Below are 21675 nucleotides of genomic sequence, written 5' to 3'. Positions count from 1 at the left end.
CTGCACTTAATAAACCAAACTGTGTTGTTCTCTGAAGTCACAGAAAGAAATGCAGCTCGAAACCCAAGTGAAGAATAGCATGGAAGGTTGCAGGGCATTCTAGAAACAGAAGACCTCTGCACCTTTCTGGCCAGAGTAAGTCCTTTAACTTGCCTGCTTCTTAGATTCCTCAACTCCTAAATGGGGATAACATGCCTATAACATAGCTGAAATGTAAGTTAAAATTCAAACATGAGATTAACAGGGGTGAAAGTGTTCTATAAATTATGAGATGCTATAGAAGTGAAATAAAAACGTGTCTTCCTGCTATAAAAACAAAAGCTGAGTAATCGACAAAGTAACTTACATATATATGCCATTCTAGAGAAATCAGTGTGTACCTTAAATTTTTGGAGCCCACCCCAGACCCTTTGAGACATGCAGGTGATATCTCTCTGTTCCAGTTCCCAATCCCAAAGCCATTTCCAGCGAATCCTGTTGGAAGGGTCTCATGGAACCATCATCGTGAACCTGCACCTTCCGCGGGGGCCACTGCAGTGTATTTTGTATGGAGGTCATGTCTGCATCCCCACAGCGAAGGCAAGCGGGGTCGGGGAGCTGCCCAGCCCAGGCAGGGGCTCCGGCCCCATAAGGTTTAGTGCGGCCTCCCTCTGCTTCTGTGGAGAAGCTTTCCGTCCTTCCTGCTCCGCAGACATCCCCGCCTGTGACGGAGCAACTCTCTCAGCAAATGAAAGGTCACTGAATGAGCTCCGGACGCTTTGGGGACCTACACCCCAACCTAAAGCACCTTGTGTCCAGGAAGCATGGGCCAGACTTACACAAACATTTTTAAAGCTTCAAAATTTATTGCTGTACATTTTCGCATAGCATTCACTATGGAAATACTAATAGTGCAAATATTTATTTTGGATTTTGTAGCATTTGAGAGATCACAAAGCTTTTTGATATCTTTTGCAATCATTTATGAAGATCTATTTTATTTAACTTATCTTTAAAATTCAAACAAGTAATCTTATATTCAGAGAGATGACATATGCTTTCTAGATCTCTTTTCTAGGACAAAGAAATACACTGGAAGTCACCGGGGGCGCTCCTTCCCTCGAAAATACGTACGTCTCGCAACACCTGTCCCAGCGCAAGGCTCGTTCATTTACAAATTCATTCAACAAATATTTATTGACAAAACTGTTATGTGCTGGGCACTGTGCTAGGCTCTGGGGACATCAAGATGAAAAGATGCAATCTCTGCTTTCATGGTGCTTACAGTCTAAAAGTAGAAACAGACATGCAAACAAATTTACAATACAATACAGTAAAGTGCTTCCATGGAGGTATTTACAAAATGCAGTGGGAACCTGGAAGAGGGAAGAACATCTGCCTGGAGAACTCAGGAACAGCTTCAGAGAGGAGGTAGCCACTGAGCTGAGACTTGACCAATAACCGGGAAGTTGCCATGTGGACAGGCAGGCAGAGGGAATGACAGGTGCAAAGACACAGAGGCCCAAGGGGCACGTCAAAGGACTGAGTAATGCGGTTTTTCTGGCGCTGAAGGTGCAGTGGGGAGAGTGGCAGGAGGAGCCAGACAGACGGGCGGATTTCAGACCACGAAGAGCCTTTTGATCATTCGTCCATTTATTCAACAAACATTTATTAAGTGCTTACTATGTGCCAGGCACTAGGCTAAGTGCTGGGGTTGAAACAGGGAACAAGACAGACACATCCTCGCTCTCACGGAGCTTACACTCTAGGAAGAGATAGACAAAAAGTTAACAAATAAATACAGATATGGAAGAATTCTACAAAGGAACTAAACAGAGTGCTGAGGCAGAAAATGAGTCTTATGGGGGGTGGAGAGTAGTTGCAGTTATTAGAAAATGCCTCTTGGAAGGGACATGAAACAGACATCTGCAGGGGTTATATGGAGAGCAAGCCCCAGCGGAGCGCTCACTATGCACCAGGCCCTGTGCTAAATAAACACTTTATAAACAGTATCTCACTTAGGCCTCACGACGACTCTATGAGGTAGGTATTATTATTCCTATTTCACTGAGGAGGAACGGGCTCAAAGAGATTAAGTAACCTGACAAGTCACACACATGGCAAAATCAGGGTTCAAACACAGGTTCTCTTCACTGCAAAGTGCTCACTCTTAAAAAGTTGTTCTTAAAATAATTCTTAAAAATTACAGAGAGGTGTGAAATTTTGAGTGTGGAAACGATACAGTCACGTTGGTTTTGAGGACCCTTCTGATGACTACATGGAGGAGAAAAGGGAGCTGGAGAGAGAAGGAGAAGGGAAGGGAGGAGGGAGGGAGGGAGCGAGGGGCAGAAAGTCCAGAGGAGAGGAAAGGAGGTTGTAGGGAGGCGGTGCTTGCGGGAATGGACAGGAGGGTGGGAGTGAGAAGTGCATCTAGCAGTTCTAAGAGGACTGATGGGACAGGGGGGCAAGGGAAAGAGCGGCATCTAGGATGACTCACAGACGTCTGCTTGGATCAGAGGATTTGCTTTTACCCTAGTTAGGGAATGCAAGATGGTGGCAGATTTGGGGATAAGATAATGAATTTCATTCTGGACATGTTGTCCTGTGGATATCTTGGGAACACCTGGATTTATGAGATGGTCCCAGTTGGACACCATGTAATGGCTTTCATACCTTGTTCTCTACCTGAGCAAAGTATAGAAGAACAAAAATCAAAGCTGTGTATGTGTGTACATTGTGTTTTTGCTTTTACAAAAGCTGTTCATAAAAGCATGTCTATCTTGGTTGATTAACTTTGTAAAAAGAACACGTGACCCCCAAAGTGAAGTTACCCCAAGCTTGATAACAAAAGAGAACTCATGAACTTGGGGAAGTCTAAGAAAAGCCTTTGGACATCCATTCTAAGTAGTTACAACAGGTGTTAAAAAGAAATCAGTATTAACTTCCTATTGCCAGCCCCGCTGGGGCAGTTTGATCGGCCCAGAACATGCCTCCTTGGCCAATGGTCTGCCCAGCATCTGCAAGCATCCCCTCTCATTTGCCAGCGAGACTGCTCTGAGGATACTAGTGGCCTAAGGCCCAGAGATCCAAGTTGAACATAAATCAGGAATTCCAAAAAGGTGTTATTTACGTAGTTTGGCATAAGGTCCAGAGAGACAACAGCCCCCACCTAGCCAGATGTATTGCTTTGACTATTTTCTCTCCCTTCCTTAGGAACGGGAAGGGTGCTGGAGGTAGCCGTAATAGAATGTACATGTGACAGTTACATGGACTTGGTCACACTGGGGACCACATCATTTCTGGGTCTAATGTTAGAAGAACTCAGAGTGAAGAAGTACGTATACCCTTCCCACAGAAAGGTATTATTTCTCAAAATGTGTTTAAATTTGAACACTCCCCTCCTTTCCTTGGCATCAGATTAACTTAAACATGCTTTGATTTTAAAACTCACTTAATGACGTTGTGCCAGTTCTAGTAATTTAGGTATCAAGGAATTCAAGCGGGAATGAAGTTACACTGAGGAGTTTCAACAACAACAAGGCGCTAATACTGTGGAGGCCAGGTACTGATTAGAAAAGTGCTACGATCTGGCTCACGAAGCACCTCCGTCTCGAAAGCTGCCTCTCTCTGTGGCAAAGTCTAACCTGCACCTGCTAACTCGCAGGGCCAGTGGACATTAGAAGATCCAAAGTGTCCTAGAAAAAAAACGGCAGACGGGGACCTGGCAGTACTATCTGGAGGGTACCTGTGTACCTCACTCATGCCCAAGGGAACAAAATGCTTTATTTTTATAGAACTAACAAAAGTACTAGTCACGGGAGAAAAAAAAACACCACACATACTAGATGGTAACTTAGAAGTCAGGGGAAAGCAGCACATTTCCACGCTTTCCGGAGGCGAATTTCAAATGCATGAGCTACTCTCCACCTCCATTCGAGACCTAAGGCCCAGGGATCACAGCTGACTGTAAATCAGGAATCCTAAGGGGGGAGGCTACTTATTATGTGTGCTCTTTAACAGAAAGAATTCCAATCAGTCTGTGAATATAATCATTTATTTGTCTTTACAGTGATGATGGAAGAATGTACAGGTGTCCTCTTTCAATAAAGTATAAAAATCTGTTTATATACAGTGAAGTCACAATAATCTTTAATTGGGAGATTTATTTGGTACTCCTGATTGGTTCATATTAAAACAGGGGGAAGAACAAATATTTCACGTTAAGTGCTACATTTCCAGTAGATTGCACCTGGCATCAAAAGCTCAGCTTCATCTTAAGGGTCCTGCTTGAAATTACAAAAGTCTAATTTTAAGTCCTAGGACTCAAAATAAACATCATTTTTTGAATAATAGATATATACATCAAAAATACATCTAAAAAGGCATTGGTTAGCGCTATTAAAAAGCTCTATGTGCTCGGGTACGTTTTTTCTTACAAGCAAAACCCAGTGGAAACGCTTTTGTTCAATTCTAGAAATTTGCTCTTGGGGAAAGTTGGTCGAAAGTTACCTGTAAGGAAAAACAAACAAACTTAAGTACTGCGATGATTTCTCAGGTGAGGTCAGCAGAACTTTAAAAAAGTACTTAGAAGCTTAATTTCACTTAGAACCACATTTTTAAAGCCTTAACATTTAGTTACAGCACTTTGCACATAAAAAAAGTTTCAACATATCCCCTCATTATTTCAAGTGCTTTAATAATAAATTTATACTCATGTCATTTTCAGAGAAATCAAATGTATAGCTTTGTATCTGACACAAATATTTTCTATCTATAATTAAACCTGTACAAAAAGAGAAATCATACAAATAAAAAAAGAAAACCGTAATAGACAGCTAAATCCAAACAGGTTTTTTTGCCCTTCTTCTTATTTTTTCTTATTAACATAGAATGTGTTATTTGCCCCAGGGGTACAGGTGTGTGAATCATCGGGCTCACACATTTCACAGCACTCACCATAGCGCGTGCCCTCCCCAGTGCCCCCCACCCCGCCACCCTATCCCTCCCACCAAACACAAAATTTTTGAGAGAATTTAGAAAAACGTCAACTAACCATGATTTATTTTACTCCGGAGCATTTATGGCTGACAAGCACTGAAGCCTTCTCATTATTTAACCTGGCTGATCCGGTATGGAGCAACTGCAGATAGGACTATTTATAGATCTGATCCCGTATCCCATTTGTAGCTAAATATTTTGACACCTTTGGTTTTTATAGTTTTCTTCTTCTTGCAAGCACTCCTAACATTTTGATAACCTGGGTACCCCGTTATGACTGTAAAATTTTAACACAGGAAATCTCCACCAGTTATTGAGGACATACATAAAACAAATAAGTCCAGGCCCCGTTGCTAATAAGAAGCGTGAGGGAGCCGAGTCACGGTGAGGCTGACAGACCCGAGCGGAACTACGCGCTGCTGGTTCCACCTCTCACAGCCACGTGGCGAGGGCCATGGCCTACCCTTTGGCCAAGCCCGGTCCTACCTCTTCTGTAGGTTCTCGTGAACACGTCATGAAGTCCAGCAGCCGTGCTCAGGTTTATGAAACACTTCGAGTGTACAGAAATCTAAACGAGTCAGTTAGGCAAATTTGATCTTGCTAATTAAGGAATGCTTCTAATTCTTCCGCAACCTTCAAGTCCCCCAGCCTGGTCTAATAAGACCATTCTCAAGTTTGCGCTGTGACACATACACTATGAAACTCTCTCTACCCAACATGCCTAAATAACGGCTATAGTAAGTATATATTAACAGTCTAATGACTCAGTATTAATTCGTTTGTTCCCACCGTTAACCACATTTGTGCGAGGCAGTGAGCAACGCCAGCTTTTATCCGAGCAAAGTGCCTCATCCCTGACACATGCTTGCTCACATGACTTAGGGCGCCGCCTTGATATGCACCTGCAAAGTAATCTGCGAAGCCAGCAGGGGTCTAGTGAAACCTCAGTTAGATGATCCTCGATTGTCTTAAACTGTTTCTAGAAGAGCCTGAGAGACAACAAAAAGCTGGAAAGCTCTGCAGAAGAGGACGGCTTTTCTGGAGTCGGTTCGGAGAAAGCACAGACACCGTCCTGACGGCCGCCCAGCGTTCCAGAGACAGTGTGGGGGAAGCCCTCAGACGAAAGTAACACGGCTCAGGCCTCCCTCCGAAGGATTTGACAAACACCAACCACACTCATCAGAGCCCATAAAACATACCCTTGCCACAGCAGAAAACAAGAATTAAGATGAACATGGCGCCTCTCTGTCCTCAATAAGGGGGAAGAAAAAAACTTAAAACAGCAACTGAACTGGATCGCAACACTGTGTGTTCAGAAAACGGTCACCAATTAGTGACACTGTCACTGAAGATGTAACGGAAGGCATTACAGCTATTACCTGATTTCTTATCCCTGCGGCAGGAGCTGCGCTCCCTGAATTCCCACAAAGGCACAGATGGGATGGGATGGTTGTGTGAACCGTGAACTCGGCCTCCCCGCACACAGTACCCCGTCTGTGTCTGTACCAAACGGGCCCCTGGCCCTCCCCACCGTGGTTCCAGGGGAAAACCTGGAGCCGTCCACGCCACTCCCCCCTCACTTCCACTCACTCACCTGACCCACTTGATTGCGTCTCCAAATACATCGCAAATGGACCTTTGCTTAACTCTTTTTCTCTGCACCCACTGCCAACACCCCAATGAAGCTATGTCTCGCTGCCAGACTCCACCCGCCCCCCACTGGTCACCCTGCTTCCAGGCTCTCCTGCTGCCATCCTCTTTCTCAGGGAGCAGCCGCAAGGGTCTTATAACCATTTTTTTAAGGTGTTTTTTTTTTTTAATTTGACAGAGAGAGACGGCCAGAGAGGGAACACAAGTAGGGGGAGTGGGGAAGGGAGAAGCAGGCCTCCTGCTGAGCAAGGAGCCTGATGCAGGGCTCGATCCCAGGACCCTGGGATCAGAACCTGAGCCAGAGGCAAATGCTTAATGGCTGAGCCACCCAGGGGGCCCCACAAGGATCTTATAAATAAGATCGCATCACCTTCCTCAGGCTTCAGTGGATTCCCACTGGCTTTGATGTTAACCAGGAACCCATAAGGCAAGTATGATTCGATTGACCTCTTCACATTCTCCCAACCCTCCCCAGATTACATTCTACCTGTGAAGATCACTTTTTTGTTCCCTAAAGGCAGCAACTTCTTCTTGTTGTTTCTTTTGACGGGAACCCTTTCTACCCAGACTCTGGCCTACCGCTGCTCGCCCTTGAGACTCAAGGTCAATGTCACCGCCTCAGAGAGGCTTTGGTGACCCTTCACATCCTACCAGCTCCCCTACCACCAGCTCTCTGGGTAGTTTTGCTTTTCCTTCGGAGCACTTCTCACAGTTGGTAATTGTCAGCTGTGAGCTATGTCAGCAATTGTTCAATACAACTATACAGTAAGTTCTGTGAGCACAGGGACTGTGTGGTCGTGGCCACCACTGTGTCCCCAGAACTAGCTCTGAAGGTAAGACTGACTAGTGGGATGAGGGGCAGGTCCCCAGACTGAAAGGGACAGGCAGGCCAGGTCCCAGCACAACTGGAGTTAGGACTCTCACTGTTCCTTTTCCCTCTGTCTCTCTTTCTCTCCCTGATACCCTCCAGTTTAGGCTTCAAAGGACACAAATAAATAATTGACTTATGGGGAGCACAAAATAAGACAAGACCCACCAAAGCAAAGCAGGATGGCAGTTGGAAAGCAAAGTGCCGCCCGAGCCCTTGGGGACTTGACCACAACAACCTAACGAGAAAATACAGCCATCAGGACACAGCCTGTGACACTCACGTGAGCTCACAATAGGGCCCAAGTTTGTATGCTGTAAGGGAAATTATTTATTCTCTTACAGAATGACCTTCCCATTCTTTCTGTATCAAGCCTGCGCTACAGAGAACCTAGAAAAAAAGAGGGACTTTGCCTACCTTACAGGCGTCATTTTAAGGAGGGCACAACAGACCCCAGAAAGAGCGTGGTGAAGACGACAGCCACCTTCATCTCCTGCAGCCACTGCCCCCTACCTGCAAGAGGCCTTTGTCCCTTCCCCTGCCTGTTTCTAAGGACACCTTGCAGGTTTTCCACCTGGCATTAAAGGAGGAGGTTAGATCCCTCGCAAGTGGCTGCAGGGCCGTGAGTGTCTGCACGTCAAGAGGTCAAAAGCACAGCAATCTTACACAGAGAAGAGGCCCAAAACAGTACCTGCCTGTCTCTGCAGCGGAGAAGCTTTTTTAGATTCGGCTGAGGCAGGCTGCAAAGGCCAAAAGCAAGAAAAGAAAACAGCTTCGGTTATAAGTCTCTCTCTCTCTGCTCCTAGCTTACCTGATCATCTTCTTAGGCTTCATCTCCACTGTCCATTTCAATATCCATCTCTTCCGCATCAGCAGCTCGGGACAGGATGTCCGCCATCAGCGCTTCTTCCAGCTTTTTGCGCACTTGCTGTACCCGCTCTTCCTGTTTCCTTTTACCAAATACAGTAAAAATGCACTGATAGTCTGGCAAGTACTGGGGATATGCAACTGGCACTATAGGTTATCTTTAGTTCAAAATCATGAAAATTCCTGAGCAGAATACATTTCCTTCTCCCCAGACTTTGCAAGACTTGCCCCTATGCCCACAAAACCAAACTGCAAGAAGGTGAGCCTTGCCAAAAAGAGGGATATTTAGATAAGCAGGTATTCCACACCTCACAGAGAATTCTGGTAGGAGTAGATTTAGCTCAGTGACTTTTTCTTCAACTTCAAAAACTTCAAGATTTGGGGTTATTGTTATAAAGGATATTAGAAATAACTTGAAAGCAGGAATAAAAGAAAGAAATTATAGGAGAAAAAAGAAGAGATTTTTTTTCACCTAAGCAGAGAGATGGAGGAAGTGAAGACCTGACTGAGATTGGCATTCTGCGGCTATGTTAGGGAAGGACAGACAGAGCTCTCTCCTGGGTTCCCAGTCCTGCTGAGAGCGGCATCGTAAAGAAGCCAAGACCACAGGACCCTATGTACCACGGAGAGAAACTGAAGGGCATCTCACTGAGATGAGTGGAGTGTTTCAGAACATGCCACAAGTTTCTCTGTGTTTGGGGGATTGCAGTGGAACCTCAAAAGGGAAAGTTAGTAATACCAAGTCATAAAAGAAAAAAAAAAAAAGGTTCTGAACCATTTGATGGGAAACAAAGCACAGGAAGAAAGTCTATTGTTATGTACTTAATGTTTCAATCAGAAAAAAAAATTCAGTCATTCCCTGACAGTACAAGAGAGGGATTCCCAAAATAGTTGTTTTTGTTTTTGACAGAGAGATCACAAGTAGGCGGAGCAGCAGACAGAGAGGAGGAAACAGGCTCCACGCTAAGCAGAGAGCCCAATGCAGGGCTCCATCCCAGGACCCTGAGATCATGATCTGAGCCGAAGGCAGAGACTTAACCCACTGAGCCACCCAGGCGCTCCCCTAAAATAGTTCTAATGAGCCAAGCCAGTAAATAGCAATTCACATCCAGAGCCAAGAGAGGAGGGCAAGAAGAAACACAAGAGAAGGGAAAACAATGGAAAGTTAAGAGTCTTAGAAAAAAAACAAGAAAGGGAAAGAAGCAAAGGTACGGGTAGAAGCATTAGTCCTGACTTTCTAGTGGGACAAAGCACTTCTTGAGACCAGGGGAAAGGCAGTTAGGATGGATGTCAAATGGGAAATGGAACAGTAACAAGTAAGAGACACAACAAGGAATACTGAGGGTTCCACAGTCAGGGGCGGGGGGTGAAACTCTCTATTGATATTGAAAACAAAGCACAGCACTGCTCAAACCTGGGAACGCACAAGGGTAGGAGGGGAACATTCTGGAAATTGGTGCTAAGATTCACTGAGTATGTGTACTTCTTGTGTCCTCGACCATTTGTAAAGTTACATTGACTAGATTCCATCTGATCTATTTCATGAGACTCTATCCAAGGGAAAAAGCTAACAGAAATCACATAGGCATAAAAACCTTAATGTCCTCTGTACCCAAGTCCAAAAACAGCACAAGGAGTTAAAAGGTATAGGCTTCCACTTTTTATTGAATTTTCACAAAGAAGGAGACTGTCACTGAGTTAGTCTGAGCTCTCTAGCCTCTGTCATATTAAAAGGAACTGGAGTTGAACAGATTTTTATATAGTTGGAGCAGGGTCAAGAACACACTGTTTATTTCTTACACAGTTAGTCAGTCTTGCCTCTGGCCTTGTGACTCAAGGTTTATGACAAATGGCCTATCAGTCGCATTAACAATCTCTCACTCCTAATAAGAGAGTATGAGAATCTGCGCAAGTGCCCTAGAGTAATCCTGTTAGGGAGAAATAGAGCAAATTGTGCTTTTGGCTGCTCTAATGTTTGCTTGATTCTCTTTTGTCTTGAGCATTACTTCCCATACTTATGGAAGCTGAAATTAAAGCATTTCCCCATTGGGGCAGGAAGAATTCTAACATAGCCCCTGGCCCTGGATAGACTCCTTAGTATAATTCCTTCCCCTTAAGGATAGGCAGAATTTGTAAATAGGCCAGGCTATCCCTCTATGACTAGGTTACTAATCGATAGACCTTGAGTTAATCAAAAGAGATTATCCCAAAGGGCCCAGTCTAATAAGAGAAATTCCTAAAAGGGGCTATGCCCTTCCTGGAAAAAAGTTGGGAGAGGGAATGTGGAGGGGACTTCAGGGCAAGGAACTGACATCTGACTCTAAAGCCTGGGAACAGCCTATCCCATATCCAGCAAGATACTCAGAGGCTCCAGTCCTACAACTAAAAGGAAATGAATTCTGCAACAATCACAGGAACCTGAAAGAAGACTCTCCAGAAGGGAAAGCAGTCCAACCACCACTTTGGTTTCAGCCTTGTAAGACCCTGGGCAAAGAATCCACTTGTGTCTGGCCCAGGCTTCTGGCCTATGGAACTATGAGTGGTTGGGTGTTGCTTTAGGCTGTTAAGTTTGTGAGAACTTGTTACTTATATTAAAAAACGAATACAGGAACACCTGAGTGGCTCAGTTGCTTAAGCGAGGGACTCTTGATTTCAGCTCAGATCTTGATCTTGGGTTGTGAGATCAAGCCCCACCTCCGGCTCTGAGCTGTGGTGAGTCTGCTTGGGATTCTCTCCCTCTCCCCCTCCCCCATTTGCTTGAGCTCTCTCTCTCTCTCTCTCTCTAATAAGTAAATCTAAAAACAAAAACAAAAACAAAAAACAAAACAAATACAGAAGGTGCCTATGTGGCTCAGTTTGTTAAGAGACTAACTCAATCTCAGCTCAGATCTTAATCTCAGGGTCATGAGTCCAAGCCCCAAAAACAAAACAAAAAAACCCCAAATACATCCATGGATGAAAACATGATCAAATATGCTTTTATATATATATACATATATATATATATATACACACACACACACACACACACATCTGCATATATATATGTATTTAATAGTCTTTAGTTAAAGGTTTAATATAAACAGAATATTGGCTGCACAATTACAGAAAGGGTAAAAGTTCCATGTGCAGTAATTTATTTAGAAACTGCATTAATTCAATAAGAAATATTTGCTTAATAATTTCTGTTACTACAATTAAATCAGATGGAAAATTTGTTAAACAAGTTTACCCTAAAAGGAAATCATGCAGTTCTGGCTTTGAGATTTCCCCTACCATCAAAAAATCTGCTGTTGAAGCCATCAGCATTCCCATGACGTCACTCAGAGGCCCTCAGTCAACACCCGTGATGACCTGGCAGAACCCCTGCTGATTAACTGGGTATTCATTCCAAGACAGGTAAGAACTTGTCTCCAGAGGAATTTCCTTCCTCAAGGGTAAGAATAAGCCAAAAAGCAAGGTGACTCCTCCCCGTGATTTTACATTTTGTTTTTCTTTAAAAATAAAGCTGATCGTAAATTCCATACAATCAGTAAACATGAATGCAACTTTGAGCTATGTTACATCTTTGCAAAGGGAGCTACTTTAAAACCCAGGAAAGGCTTTCCAATTACAAATGTAGCTAGACTCATTCATTTAAAAACATTTTCATGCCAACTTTTTATGGATTTAGAAAAAAAATACAAATACAAAACATATTTTACATTATATGATTCAAAAGTGCCACCTGCTGGTTTTGTCTAGGAATAATACTCCAATAAAACCTGATTTAACATTCAGAGGGTAGAAATAGTGAAGCAGACACACTGTCCTATTTTTAAAGAAAATACAATACACTACAGTCTCATTATAAGGTAATGATACTCAAATTCATAAATCCCATATAAGAATTTCTTTCTGGTCTTAATATCTGAAATAGTTTGCTTCTTTTGAGCACATTTTTCTAGGCATTACCAATCTGGATTGTATGTTTTCTTTTCACTATTTGCTGCTAAAAACCCAACTTGTGCAGGGCGCCTGGTAGCTCAGTGAGTTAAGCCTCTGCCTTCATCTCAGGTCGTGATCTCAGGGTCCTGGGATCAAGCCCAGCATTGGGCTCTCTGCTCAGCAGGGAGCCTGCTTCCTCCTCTCTCTGCCTGCCTCTCTGCCTACTTGTGATCTCTCTCTCTCTCTGTCAAATAAATAAATACAATATTAAAACAAACAAACAAACAAACAAACAAACCAAAAACCTAACTTGTGGCCCCGTCTTAGGAAGCAGAAGATGTTAAGAGATGCAGCTTGTATCCTTGCCTTTCTCCTGACTCTGCTTTACTGCTTTATGCTTTACCCTTTGCTTGATCTTTGCCATTTGGCTTCTCATCTGGCTTTATTGTGTGCGTGTGTGTCTTTGAAGCCACCTGAAATCTTTACTTGAAACAAGATGTAGCGGAGATAAATAAATCTCTAAACTGAGCTTAAGAGAGTAAATATAATCAGGATAAGCAAACGGAACTCTAAAAACACAACTCCGCTTAAAGCAGCATGGTTGGGGGCGCCTGGGTGGCTCAGCGGGTTAGGCTGCTGCCTTCGGCTCAGGTCATCAACTCGGAGTCCTGGGATCGAGCCCCGCATCGGGCTCTCTGCTCAGCAGGGAGCGTGCTTCCTCCTCTCTCTCCGCCCTGCCTCTCTGCCTGCTTGTGATCTCTCTCAATAAATCTCTCTCAAAAAAAAAAAAAAAAGCAGCATGGTTGTGATCTGCTCTAAAGAGAGATTGGTTTGCAGAGAAACCAATGCAGGAAGCAATCACAAAAGGCATCACTGAATGCGAGGGATACTTCAGAGCAGGAAACCAGAACTCCCAAGTGCAGAAGACACTCAGTAACAATGTGGAGAGAGTACAACCAATGCGTCCTTTGGATACCACCGTGACACTTCCACCTTTTTCCAAGCATGTATTTGTTTTATTTATTTTTTTTTAAGATTTTATTCATTCACTCGACAGAGAGAGATCACAGCAGACAGAGAGGCAGGCAGAGAGAGAGAAGGAAGCAGGCTCCCTGCTGAGCAGAGAGCCCGATACGGGACTCGATCCCAGGACCCTGAGATCATGACCCGAGCCAAAGGCAGCGGCTTAACTCACTGAGCCACCCAGGTGCCCCACATGTATTTGTTTTAAATGTTCCCTATCACCTTCTGTTAACTTCACAAAAGATCTGTTAAAATGTATCCAGTGTAAAGAACAAGTTTTTGAAGCTATGTTCCATGGCCTTACCTAATGTCTTCATCTGTGACAATGAAAGCCTTGCAGAGGGGTTGGGATGTGTTCAGCCAAACAGCGGGGTTCTTCTCCACAGCAGCGGAGGACACCTGCCCTGTGATTGGTGCGGAGCTGGTGTGCAAAGCGCTGGCAACAGCAGACAAGAGGGTCTCATCATTACTACCTGGACCAACTCCTGCAATTAGAAGTATATACCAGCTAAATTTGGGGAAATTTCTAGATGCGCTAAGCAAATCTTATGTAACCTAAAACAACTGGTATTTTTATGTTTGTCTGGAATCATATATTTAAAACTGACACAAGCCAAAGAAGTAAAGGATACTATCGTATCTACTCATCGTTACTGTATACCAAAGAATTCACGTTAAAAGAAAACAGTAACAACAGACGCCTGCGCGGCACAGTCAGTCAAGCATCTGACTCTTCGTTTCGGCTCAGGTGATAATCTCAGCGTTGTGCGGTGGAGCCCCACGTGGGCTCCCAACCCAGCACAGAGTCTGCTCCCCTCTCTCCCTCTGCCCCACCACCCAAAATAAATAAGTAAATCTTAAAGAAAAAAAACAGTAACAAAATGGCTGAGCAATTCAATAAAACTTTAACAACTTCAAAATACATTTTCCAAGCCAACTTTTTAAACTTGGCTACATTTCCTCAAGCAGGGTCAACTATTTTAGTGATCTAAATGCATTCTAAAGTCATATTGTACCCAAGTCACCCTATTAATGTATCCCTCCTAAAGTCCTAGAATAGTTTCTCTTACAGTTTTTAATATTAATTTCTATCAGTATCTCCACAATTTTCTTTGTTTTGGGACTTCGAAGGAAAAGCCAATGCAAGCATGTTCTACCTGCAGCTTTCACATCTTTTTCAAATGCCAAACGAAATATCCAAATTAATAAAATAATTGCATACCTTGACTACTTCTAGGGGACTATTGGTAGGCAACATGACCACATTTAAACGCATTGCTTAAAGCCCTAAACTTATTAAACCAGTTAAAGCAATAATTTTCAAGAACATAGAGGGATAACATAATGTCATAACCATGAACGAGGAGAAATTTTGAGCAATCCACACTATCAACATTTAGAAGCCAAAGTTCTAGTGCTTGAGAAGCAATGCTTCTCTATAACTGGAATTAGCATGGGAAATGACAGGCACACTAGGTAACTGAGTTCTACAACTCAGACCTCACTTGCTGCTGTTACTAGACCAAGGTGCACCTGTTCCCACGGCTACAGGCAGCAGGAGTTGGTGCAGGGAGAGTCCAGAGTTGTTAGCTGTTCTTTAGGTAAGAGGAAGAGTGAAAGGGCAAGTGCTGGAGCCAGATGCTGCTTTGAGTAGGAACCTTGAGAAATTCTGCCATTCAGTTGCATTTGGTTCTAAAAGCAGCACATAGGTTAATTTATATGATGAACCTAACCTAAAGCCAAAGTTTTTAAACAGAAAAAAATCTGAAACATCCCTGCAACACACAAGCTTTTCAGATCCATTTTTCCTGGGTTTAACTAAAACACAAAAGGAACATCATCCAGCGAGGCATCCAATCCCCCAGTGTAAAGACCCTGTCTTCATCATTTCTGATCCCACAGCAGCTAACACAGAGCCTGGCACACAGCAGGTATTGCCAACTGGATTTGGATAATACCTTGAAGACCTTTAGGTAGTTCCATGGTTTTTATAATTTGTTCTGTTACATCTGATGCACTAAGTCCTTGTAGCCTCTTCTCCCAGAAAAGCTGTAAGGCAAAACATCACTTGTTAATACACATTCCTGGGACAAGAAAGTAGCGCATCGATGCTGCTGAATGATGAAATTGAAATCATTTCAATAGTTTCCTAATTTCCCCATTTTTTTCCTTATAGATACTAAATGACATTCCAAATATGAATTATTTCAGCACATCACAATTCTTTCAATGATATTAATCAAAAGACGTTTTATTTTATGCAATCTACTCAATTGTTACAGTACTACAGATTTTTATATGCCATATATTACTACATATAGTACTTCATAAGGTCTCTTCCAAAGAATATAACTTGAAGCTTTAGAGATTCATTTGGTATGAAAATTTAATGTTATAATGTATGAGGGAAAAGAAAACACATTATGTAATACCCCTTCGTCCAATATCATTAGGGAAAAAGCTCCTCCACCTGTGTGACTTTTCTACAATACTGAAGGTTACCCTTTGGCATACTTTTAAGGGGTAAAGAGCCAATTTTAATGGAAACGTCTCTAAAATGTTTTGCATACTCCCTTGCTCTTTAAAAAGGTTGTCCCTTTCATGAGTGACTTTCCCCCTGTTGTGTGGAGCCCAGATCACTTCAGTCGCTCAGTGGCCCTACATCCTCATTCTGGGCTCGAGTCAGCACACTGAAGGCTCCTCGTACTCTACGGGGCCACTGCGGAATGCAATTGTTCAGTCAAACACTACATGGTCCAAGACAGTTCTGCTGTTTGCTCTTATAACCTTCCTAGACTTCATTTTCTCTCCTAGTTAGTTATTACTTCTCAGTAATGTCATTCATCTGTTCCACAGGTATTTACTGAGCTCCAACTAGGAGCTGCACTGTGGACACAGCACTAGACGAAATATACTGTGTCTTTGTCCTCAAGCCTTATCTCTTTCCTAGGCTCTCTCTTATTTACTGCAGCCCAAAAACAGATACAGGAATTCCTTAGGACTCCATGTACCTGTCTTTAACCCTGGACACCTGGGTCCTGTCACAAATAAGTACAGAAAAAAATATTGAATGCCCAAATATGGAGTAACAGGACTCAGAGTGAGAATCTTGAGGGACCCACAAACCTAAACTGAAACCCCAGCTCTAGATGTCTAAACCTTCCATTGCCTCTTTTATAAAATGTGGCAGCAATGAGGGCCGCATAAGATTAACATGGAGTCTAACAAGGCCATATCCGTAAAGAACGTGTCAGGGAGTAGACGCAAGGTTTATCATATTTACTTTTAGCAAATTTTGGCCACTCTGAGGGCTTATATTTTGACTCTGAGATATATGAAAAATGCCAGGTAATTGCCCTCCAGATAAATGCAAGACACAATAAAATCTCCTTATGGCAGAAGAGTAGTATGTTGGATCTCTAATAACCCCCCTGCGAGCACCAAGAGTGACCTGCAATGGAACACCTCACTCTCTTCTCTATGGTAACGACTCCTTACATCTCCCTATAAATTATGTCATCAGCAGAAAACGTGGTCAACATATATGAGGACACGAATGCATTAACCATTATGGGTGAACAATAGTTAGGTGAAGGTAATAGTTGATAAATGTGATAAATGTCCCAAGAAACCCCACCTGTTATTTACTTTTTGTGGGAAATAATATCATCTATGATTATCACAACTATGGAAAAAAACAAAGAAAACAAACGTCAGTTAATTCCTAATGAAAAAGGAAAAAGTATCTGGAAGAATCAGTGAGTATGAGATTAGTAAGTGCTTTTATAATGAAATTATAACTTAATTTGCAAAATAAATCAACACTACCCAAAGTATGGAAGTTATGTACAGATATGATCACTAATATTTTACATAAAATTTCAATTTGAGATATCAAAAGTTCAATTTTTTACATTCTACAATTTTTCACTCTCAATTTCTAAATTCCTATTAATGGAAAGGGTAATGATACAAAACTTAGAAAGGATTATTTTGCAGAATAAGCCTTGAACTGAGAAACGCATGCACGGCTCTAGATGACAAGTCCTGGTATCAGCACATACCATCTGACAGCCCCCAACTGGGCCTGGAGTTGAATCAGATACACACCGAAAACCTCTCTATAAATGAAATGCTTATGCCATGAAAATGGAGATACGTGGATTTAGGTGTGCGTATGTATGTATGTTGAACGTGTATTTCTACCCCCACTCGTGCTCCCCAGAGGAGGCGGGAGATGTGGGAAAGGCCAGAGAAGGAAGAAAAGGCTAGCTGATCTAAGAGGACGCACGGCGGGTACAGGTCACCAGTGCCCCGCTCTCCATCCTTCCCACCGCTCATTCAACACTCATCAGCTCACCTAGTTTTCGTGAGAACTGAAACAGTCTTCATGAGATAGATGTCTCTTTACAAATCCGCATCTTCCTAACTCACTTTCCCTACATTCATTTCCTCAGGCCATTACCTGTTTTGTTTTGGGGCTGGGGGCTTCTTTGTATTTTAAAATATGTTCTTAAATTGACATGGGCACTATGCCCAGTGAAAGAAGCTAGTCTTTTACACACTGGATGATTCCATTTCTATGATATTCTGAGGAAGAAAAAACTATAGGGATAGTTGCCAGGGATTAGGGGTGGAGGGAGGGTCTGACTAAAAAGACCAGCGCAAGGGAATTCTTTGGGGGTGCTGTAATTGTTCTCTGGTTTTTAATATATATGAACTTTCTCCAGCTGCTAGAATGACCATTTTCTTTATTTTCCAAGCCAGTTCCTTAAGGAATGACCAATATGCAGACTCCATCCTCCAGGCCCATTTCAACATTATGACCCCAACCCTTTCCTCACTTCACCAAATTTACTTTAGGAGGTAGTCAGCTCCTCTTACCAAATTCAATGACCTTTTCTCTTGACCTCTGATCATTTTATAACCCTGCATGCTGTGGAGAGGTACAGGGAGGGGAGAAGTCTTCTTCCTAAATTTAAAATTTCCTGACCTGCTCATTTGTGAATTCCTTGTTTATACTAGGTGACAAATCGTGGCCATCTGGAGTTCTTATTACATTCCTTCTCCAACCACTAAAAGTCCAAAGACAGACAGACTGACAGAAAGAAAGAAAGATAATCTCCCTAAATTTGTAAGAAGCCTCCCTCTACCATAGCTATCCAGTCTCTTCCGTCACACCTCCAGAAGCACTGTGGCTTTCATAAATCCTGACCTACCCACTGAAAGTCTGATTTCACCTGCCAAATCCATTGATATTCTCGGTGTAACCCTGCTGCCTTATGTGAGGCCAAATAATCAATTCAATACTTTAAAGGAACAGTGATTTAATATTTAGAGAAAATCCCAAAATTTGCTATCAACCTCAGTTATTATCTCTCTTTCGAATCCCCACTAATTAGACTCTCCAGATGCCTCTATACCTTGGTGTGTTTTTTGTTTGTTTGTTTGTTTGTTTGTTTGTGTCATCCTCCAGCATGTAAGAAAACTGGAGAGCTCCAATTTCGGAGCTTCACATTATATTGCCAAAAATCTGGGCAATGCCCTGTCCGACTGATTAGCTGATGGAGAAGCAGAAGCTGGGATTAAACGGGATCCCAAACCACAACAGTGTCTAAAATATCAGTGAGAGGGTCTGCATGGCTTTGAAGGAACCAGCCTTCTGGACACTGGAGCTCATCTCCACACCTTTGCTGCTCACACGGACAGAGGAAGTACCTCCACCCCACCAGCGGAATTACAGATGGGTGCACTTCGTCTATCTCACAGTCATCGGGGACAAACAGGATAGTGTGTTATGAAAGCTACTTCTTTAGTGAAAGGATCAATCTGTTTTCTGAAAATAAGACCAACCCAGATACAACTATAGTAGCATTTTCTTTTCTTAATTGCTGTGGATTTAACTGGGACTTTGGGGGATTTGTTCAACTTGGCTTCCAGAGGATATCCAATGGAGAGGATAAGGAAGAAACAGGGATTGCAAAGGAACTGCTCAAATCACGCACGAACATACGTCCCTGTTCTGATGCACTGGGAACTTGGGCTAGTTATGTTGATTAGTACTGCCCTCCAAAACCCTGAGCCTGATATATGTACTATGAAGGAATCTGCTTTTCTGTGGAAATCAGGGCAAGATGGTTTACTAGAAAAAAGTAATCAGAGGATCAATCCAAATTCAACAAATGTTCTTTTAGTACCCATTATGTGTGAAATATTTTGCTAGGCCCTGGAGATAGTTACTAGGAAAACTGGCAGTCGCTGACCTCTCAGTGCTAACTGTTTGGTGGGAAACTAGCAAAACGCTACAAGTTAGACCATGACAACCACAACAATGCAGATACAAACTTAACTTCAATTTGGGAGAATCTTGGAAGGCTTTCAGGAAGAGGCTCTTGAAAGAAATGGGTAAGAGTTCTACAAAGCAGCAAAGTCAGCCAAGGAAATAGCTTAAGCAGGCAAGGATGGGAGACGAGACTACCAATCCGTATTTCTACATGTTCTCACACAGAGGAAGAAGCACAGCAGCTTATTTTAAATGTATAGCCCAAGGTCTCAGCCCTAGGGATTCTGTCCAGTAGGTCTGGGTTATGGGGCCAGATTTATTATATACAGACATATGTATATGTCTTAGGTGAGTCTGATGCAGGCCCAGGGATCTCAGTTTGAGAACTGGTTTGGTTCGTGCTGAAAGAATGGTAGTGCACACATAAGAATGGTAGTGCACACATAAGAATGGTAGTGCACACATAAGAATGGTAGTGCACACATAAGGCTGCTTTATACTGATCACCAAGATCTCCGAGTTTTATTCCTGATCACACCAGAAAAGTAAAAAAGTATATTATTCTACTCTGTCCTTGCAGAGAACTGGAGGAATATATTTGCCTTTCTCTTCCTCACTGCAAGAAGACATGTGTCAACGTATATTTAAGAGCATATCAAATTGTTTAGGCATAAATAGAGAAAGGGCTGACCCAAAGTTCTGCTGATGCCCGGTCACATTCTCTTGGTGGAAAAGAGGAGGAGGAAGAGGACAACCTACCACTTACCCATCACCAAGCCCCATCCAGAGGCCCAGCCCTGTCCTCAGTGCTTTACGTACAGAAATCCAGTGAATCTTTCCCACAGCTTTTTGAAGAAGACATTATTAGTCCCATGTAGAGTCACTTACCAAGGGTTGCATAACTAGTCAGTGGTGCAGCTGGAATTAAAACTCAGGTCAGTGTGATTAAACGGTCTTGATCTTAATAATAACAGCTCTGCAAGAGCATTTACATATTTGGCTCTATATTAGATCAGAAGGTAACAGGCCTCAGACACTTCCACTCATGAAATCACAGGCTGACAAAAGTTTTTAAAATGCCAAGAAAATTGTCGAGTTTCTCTAAATCCATTTGCCTACTAAGTAAGATTGTGTAAGTCGTCAATTGTAGGCAATTTGTGCTGATACCTGCCTCCTCTTTGGGCAGAATTAAGAGACCCAGGCTTGTAATGTTTAGGCTAACGCTAGCATGGAGTTTTAAGATATCAAACCATAATTTGGGGAAGCTTACATGATAAAATCCAAAAAACCGATGTTATATATATTCTCTGCAAATTAGCTTTCTTAGAATTAATTGCAAGTACCGACCCCATTGAACATCAAATTTTTATTTGGTGGATGGAAATTAAAGTCTGAGACCCCCTAATCCAAGAAAATGCTTTCAGATGAGTCCCACTAACAACAGAGTGGTAGCAGGCATTTCATGAAACAGGAAGGGGGAGTGATTGAGTGAGCATACAAAACTGAAGACTTTGGAATTTTTTTCTATAAGAATACTATTTTAGGTTAATTATATTAGTATCTATTTCTCATGAAATATTAAAAAGCATGTAGATCAAATATACCAGTATTATTTTCATCAACCCTTATATTTAATTTGAAAAGCACCGCTGTGCCTGTGTATTGTTCAAAAACAATTCACTGATGAAGAGAAACTGACCTTCTGTTTATACTCATAACATCAACTTGACAGTAAATTGTCAAGGGCAGGAAGGGTAGGAAGGTTAACTTCTGAGTAGCAGAGTGACTGGTAGTGGGCTTGAGTTCAAATCCTTGCTTTGTCACTTACTAGTTTTATAAAGTTAAACAACTTAACCTATCCACTTACTAGTTTTATAAAGTTAAACAACTTAACTTATCCCAATGTCATTTTCCAACTCTAGGGAAAGGGAAAATAAAAACAATCTTAAAGAGTTTCAGAAACAAAATGAGGACGGTTTACAAACACCTGAACATGCCCAGTACAGAGCAATTATCATTTTACTACATTTTTCAGCATACTGATCACATAATAGCATTCAATAGGTAAATGGACGTCTTA

At 42.4% G+C, this 21675-nt stretch overlaps 1 protein-coding gene across 1 annotated transcript in view; it reads right to left on the bottom strand.

Moving 5' to 3' along the window:
• Positions 1–4015: 4015 nt before the first annotated feature.
• The window catches only part of MBD2 (methyl-CpG binding domain protein 2), a 67737-nt gene continuing 50077 nt past the window's right edge, over positions 4016–21675 (bottom strand). The window contains exons 4-7 of the mRNA XM_044242949.1: positions 15271–15361; positions 13617–13797; positions 8307–8445; positions 4016–4488 (exon numbers count right to left, since the gene is read on the bottom strand). Coding sequence (XP_044098884.1) covers positions 8319–8445; positions 13617–13797; positions 15271–15361 — 399 coding nt within the window. The 3' untranslated portion in view covers positions 4016–4488; positions 8307–8318. The remainder of the gene's footprint in view (positions 4489–8306; positions 8446–13616; positions 13798–15270; positions 15362–21675) is intronic.

This window comes from Neovison vison, chromosome 3 (assembly GCF_020171115.1).
Source record: "Neovison vison isolate M4711 chromosome 3, ASM_NN_V1, whole genome shotgun sequence".
Lineage (NCBI taxonomy): Eukaryota > Metazoa > Chordata > Mammalia > Carnivora > Mustelidae > Neogale > Neogale vison.
The sequence above is the reverse complement of the archived record's forward strand: the minus strand, read 5'-3'. Positions and strand labels throughout refer to the sequence as shown.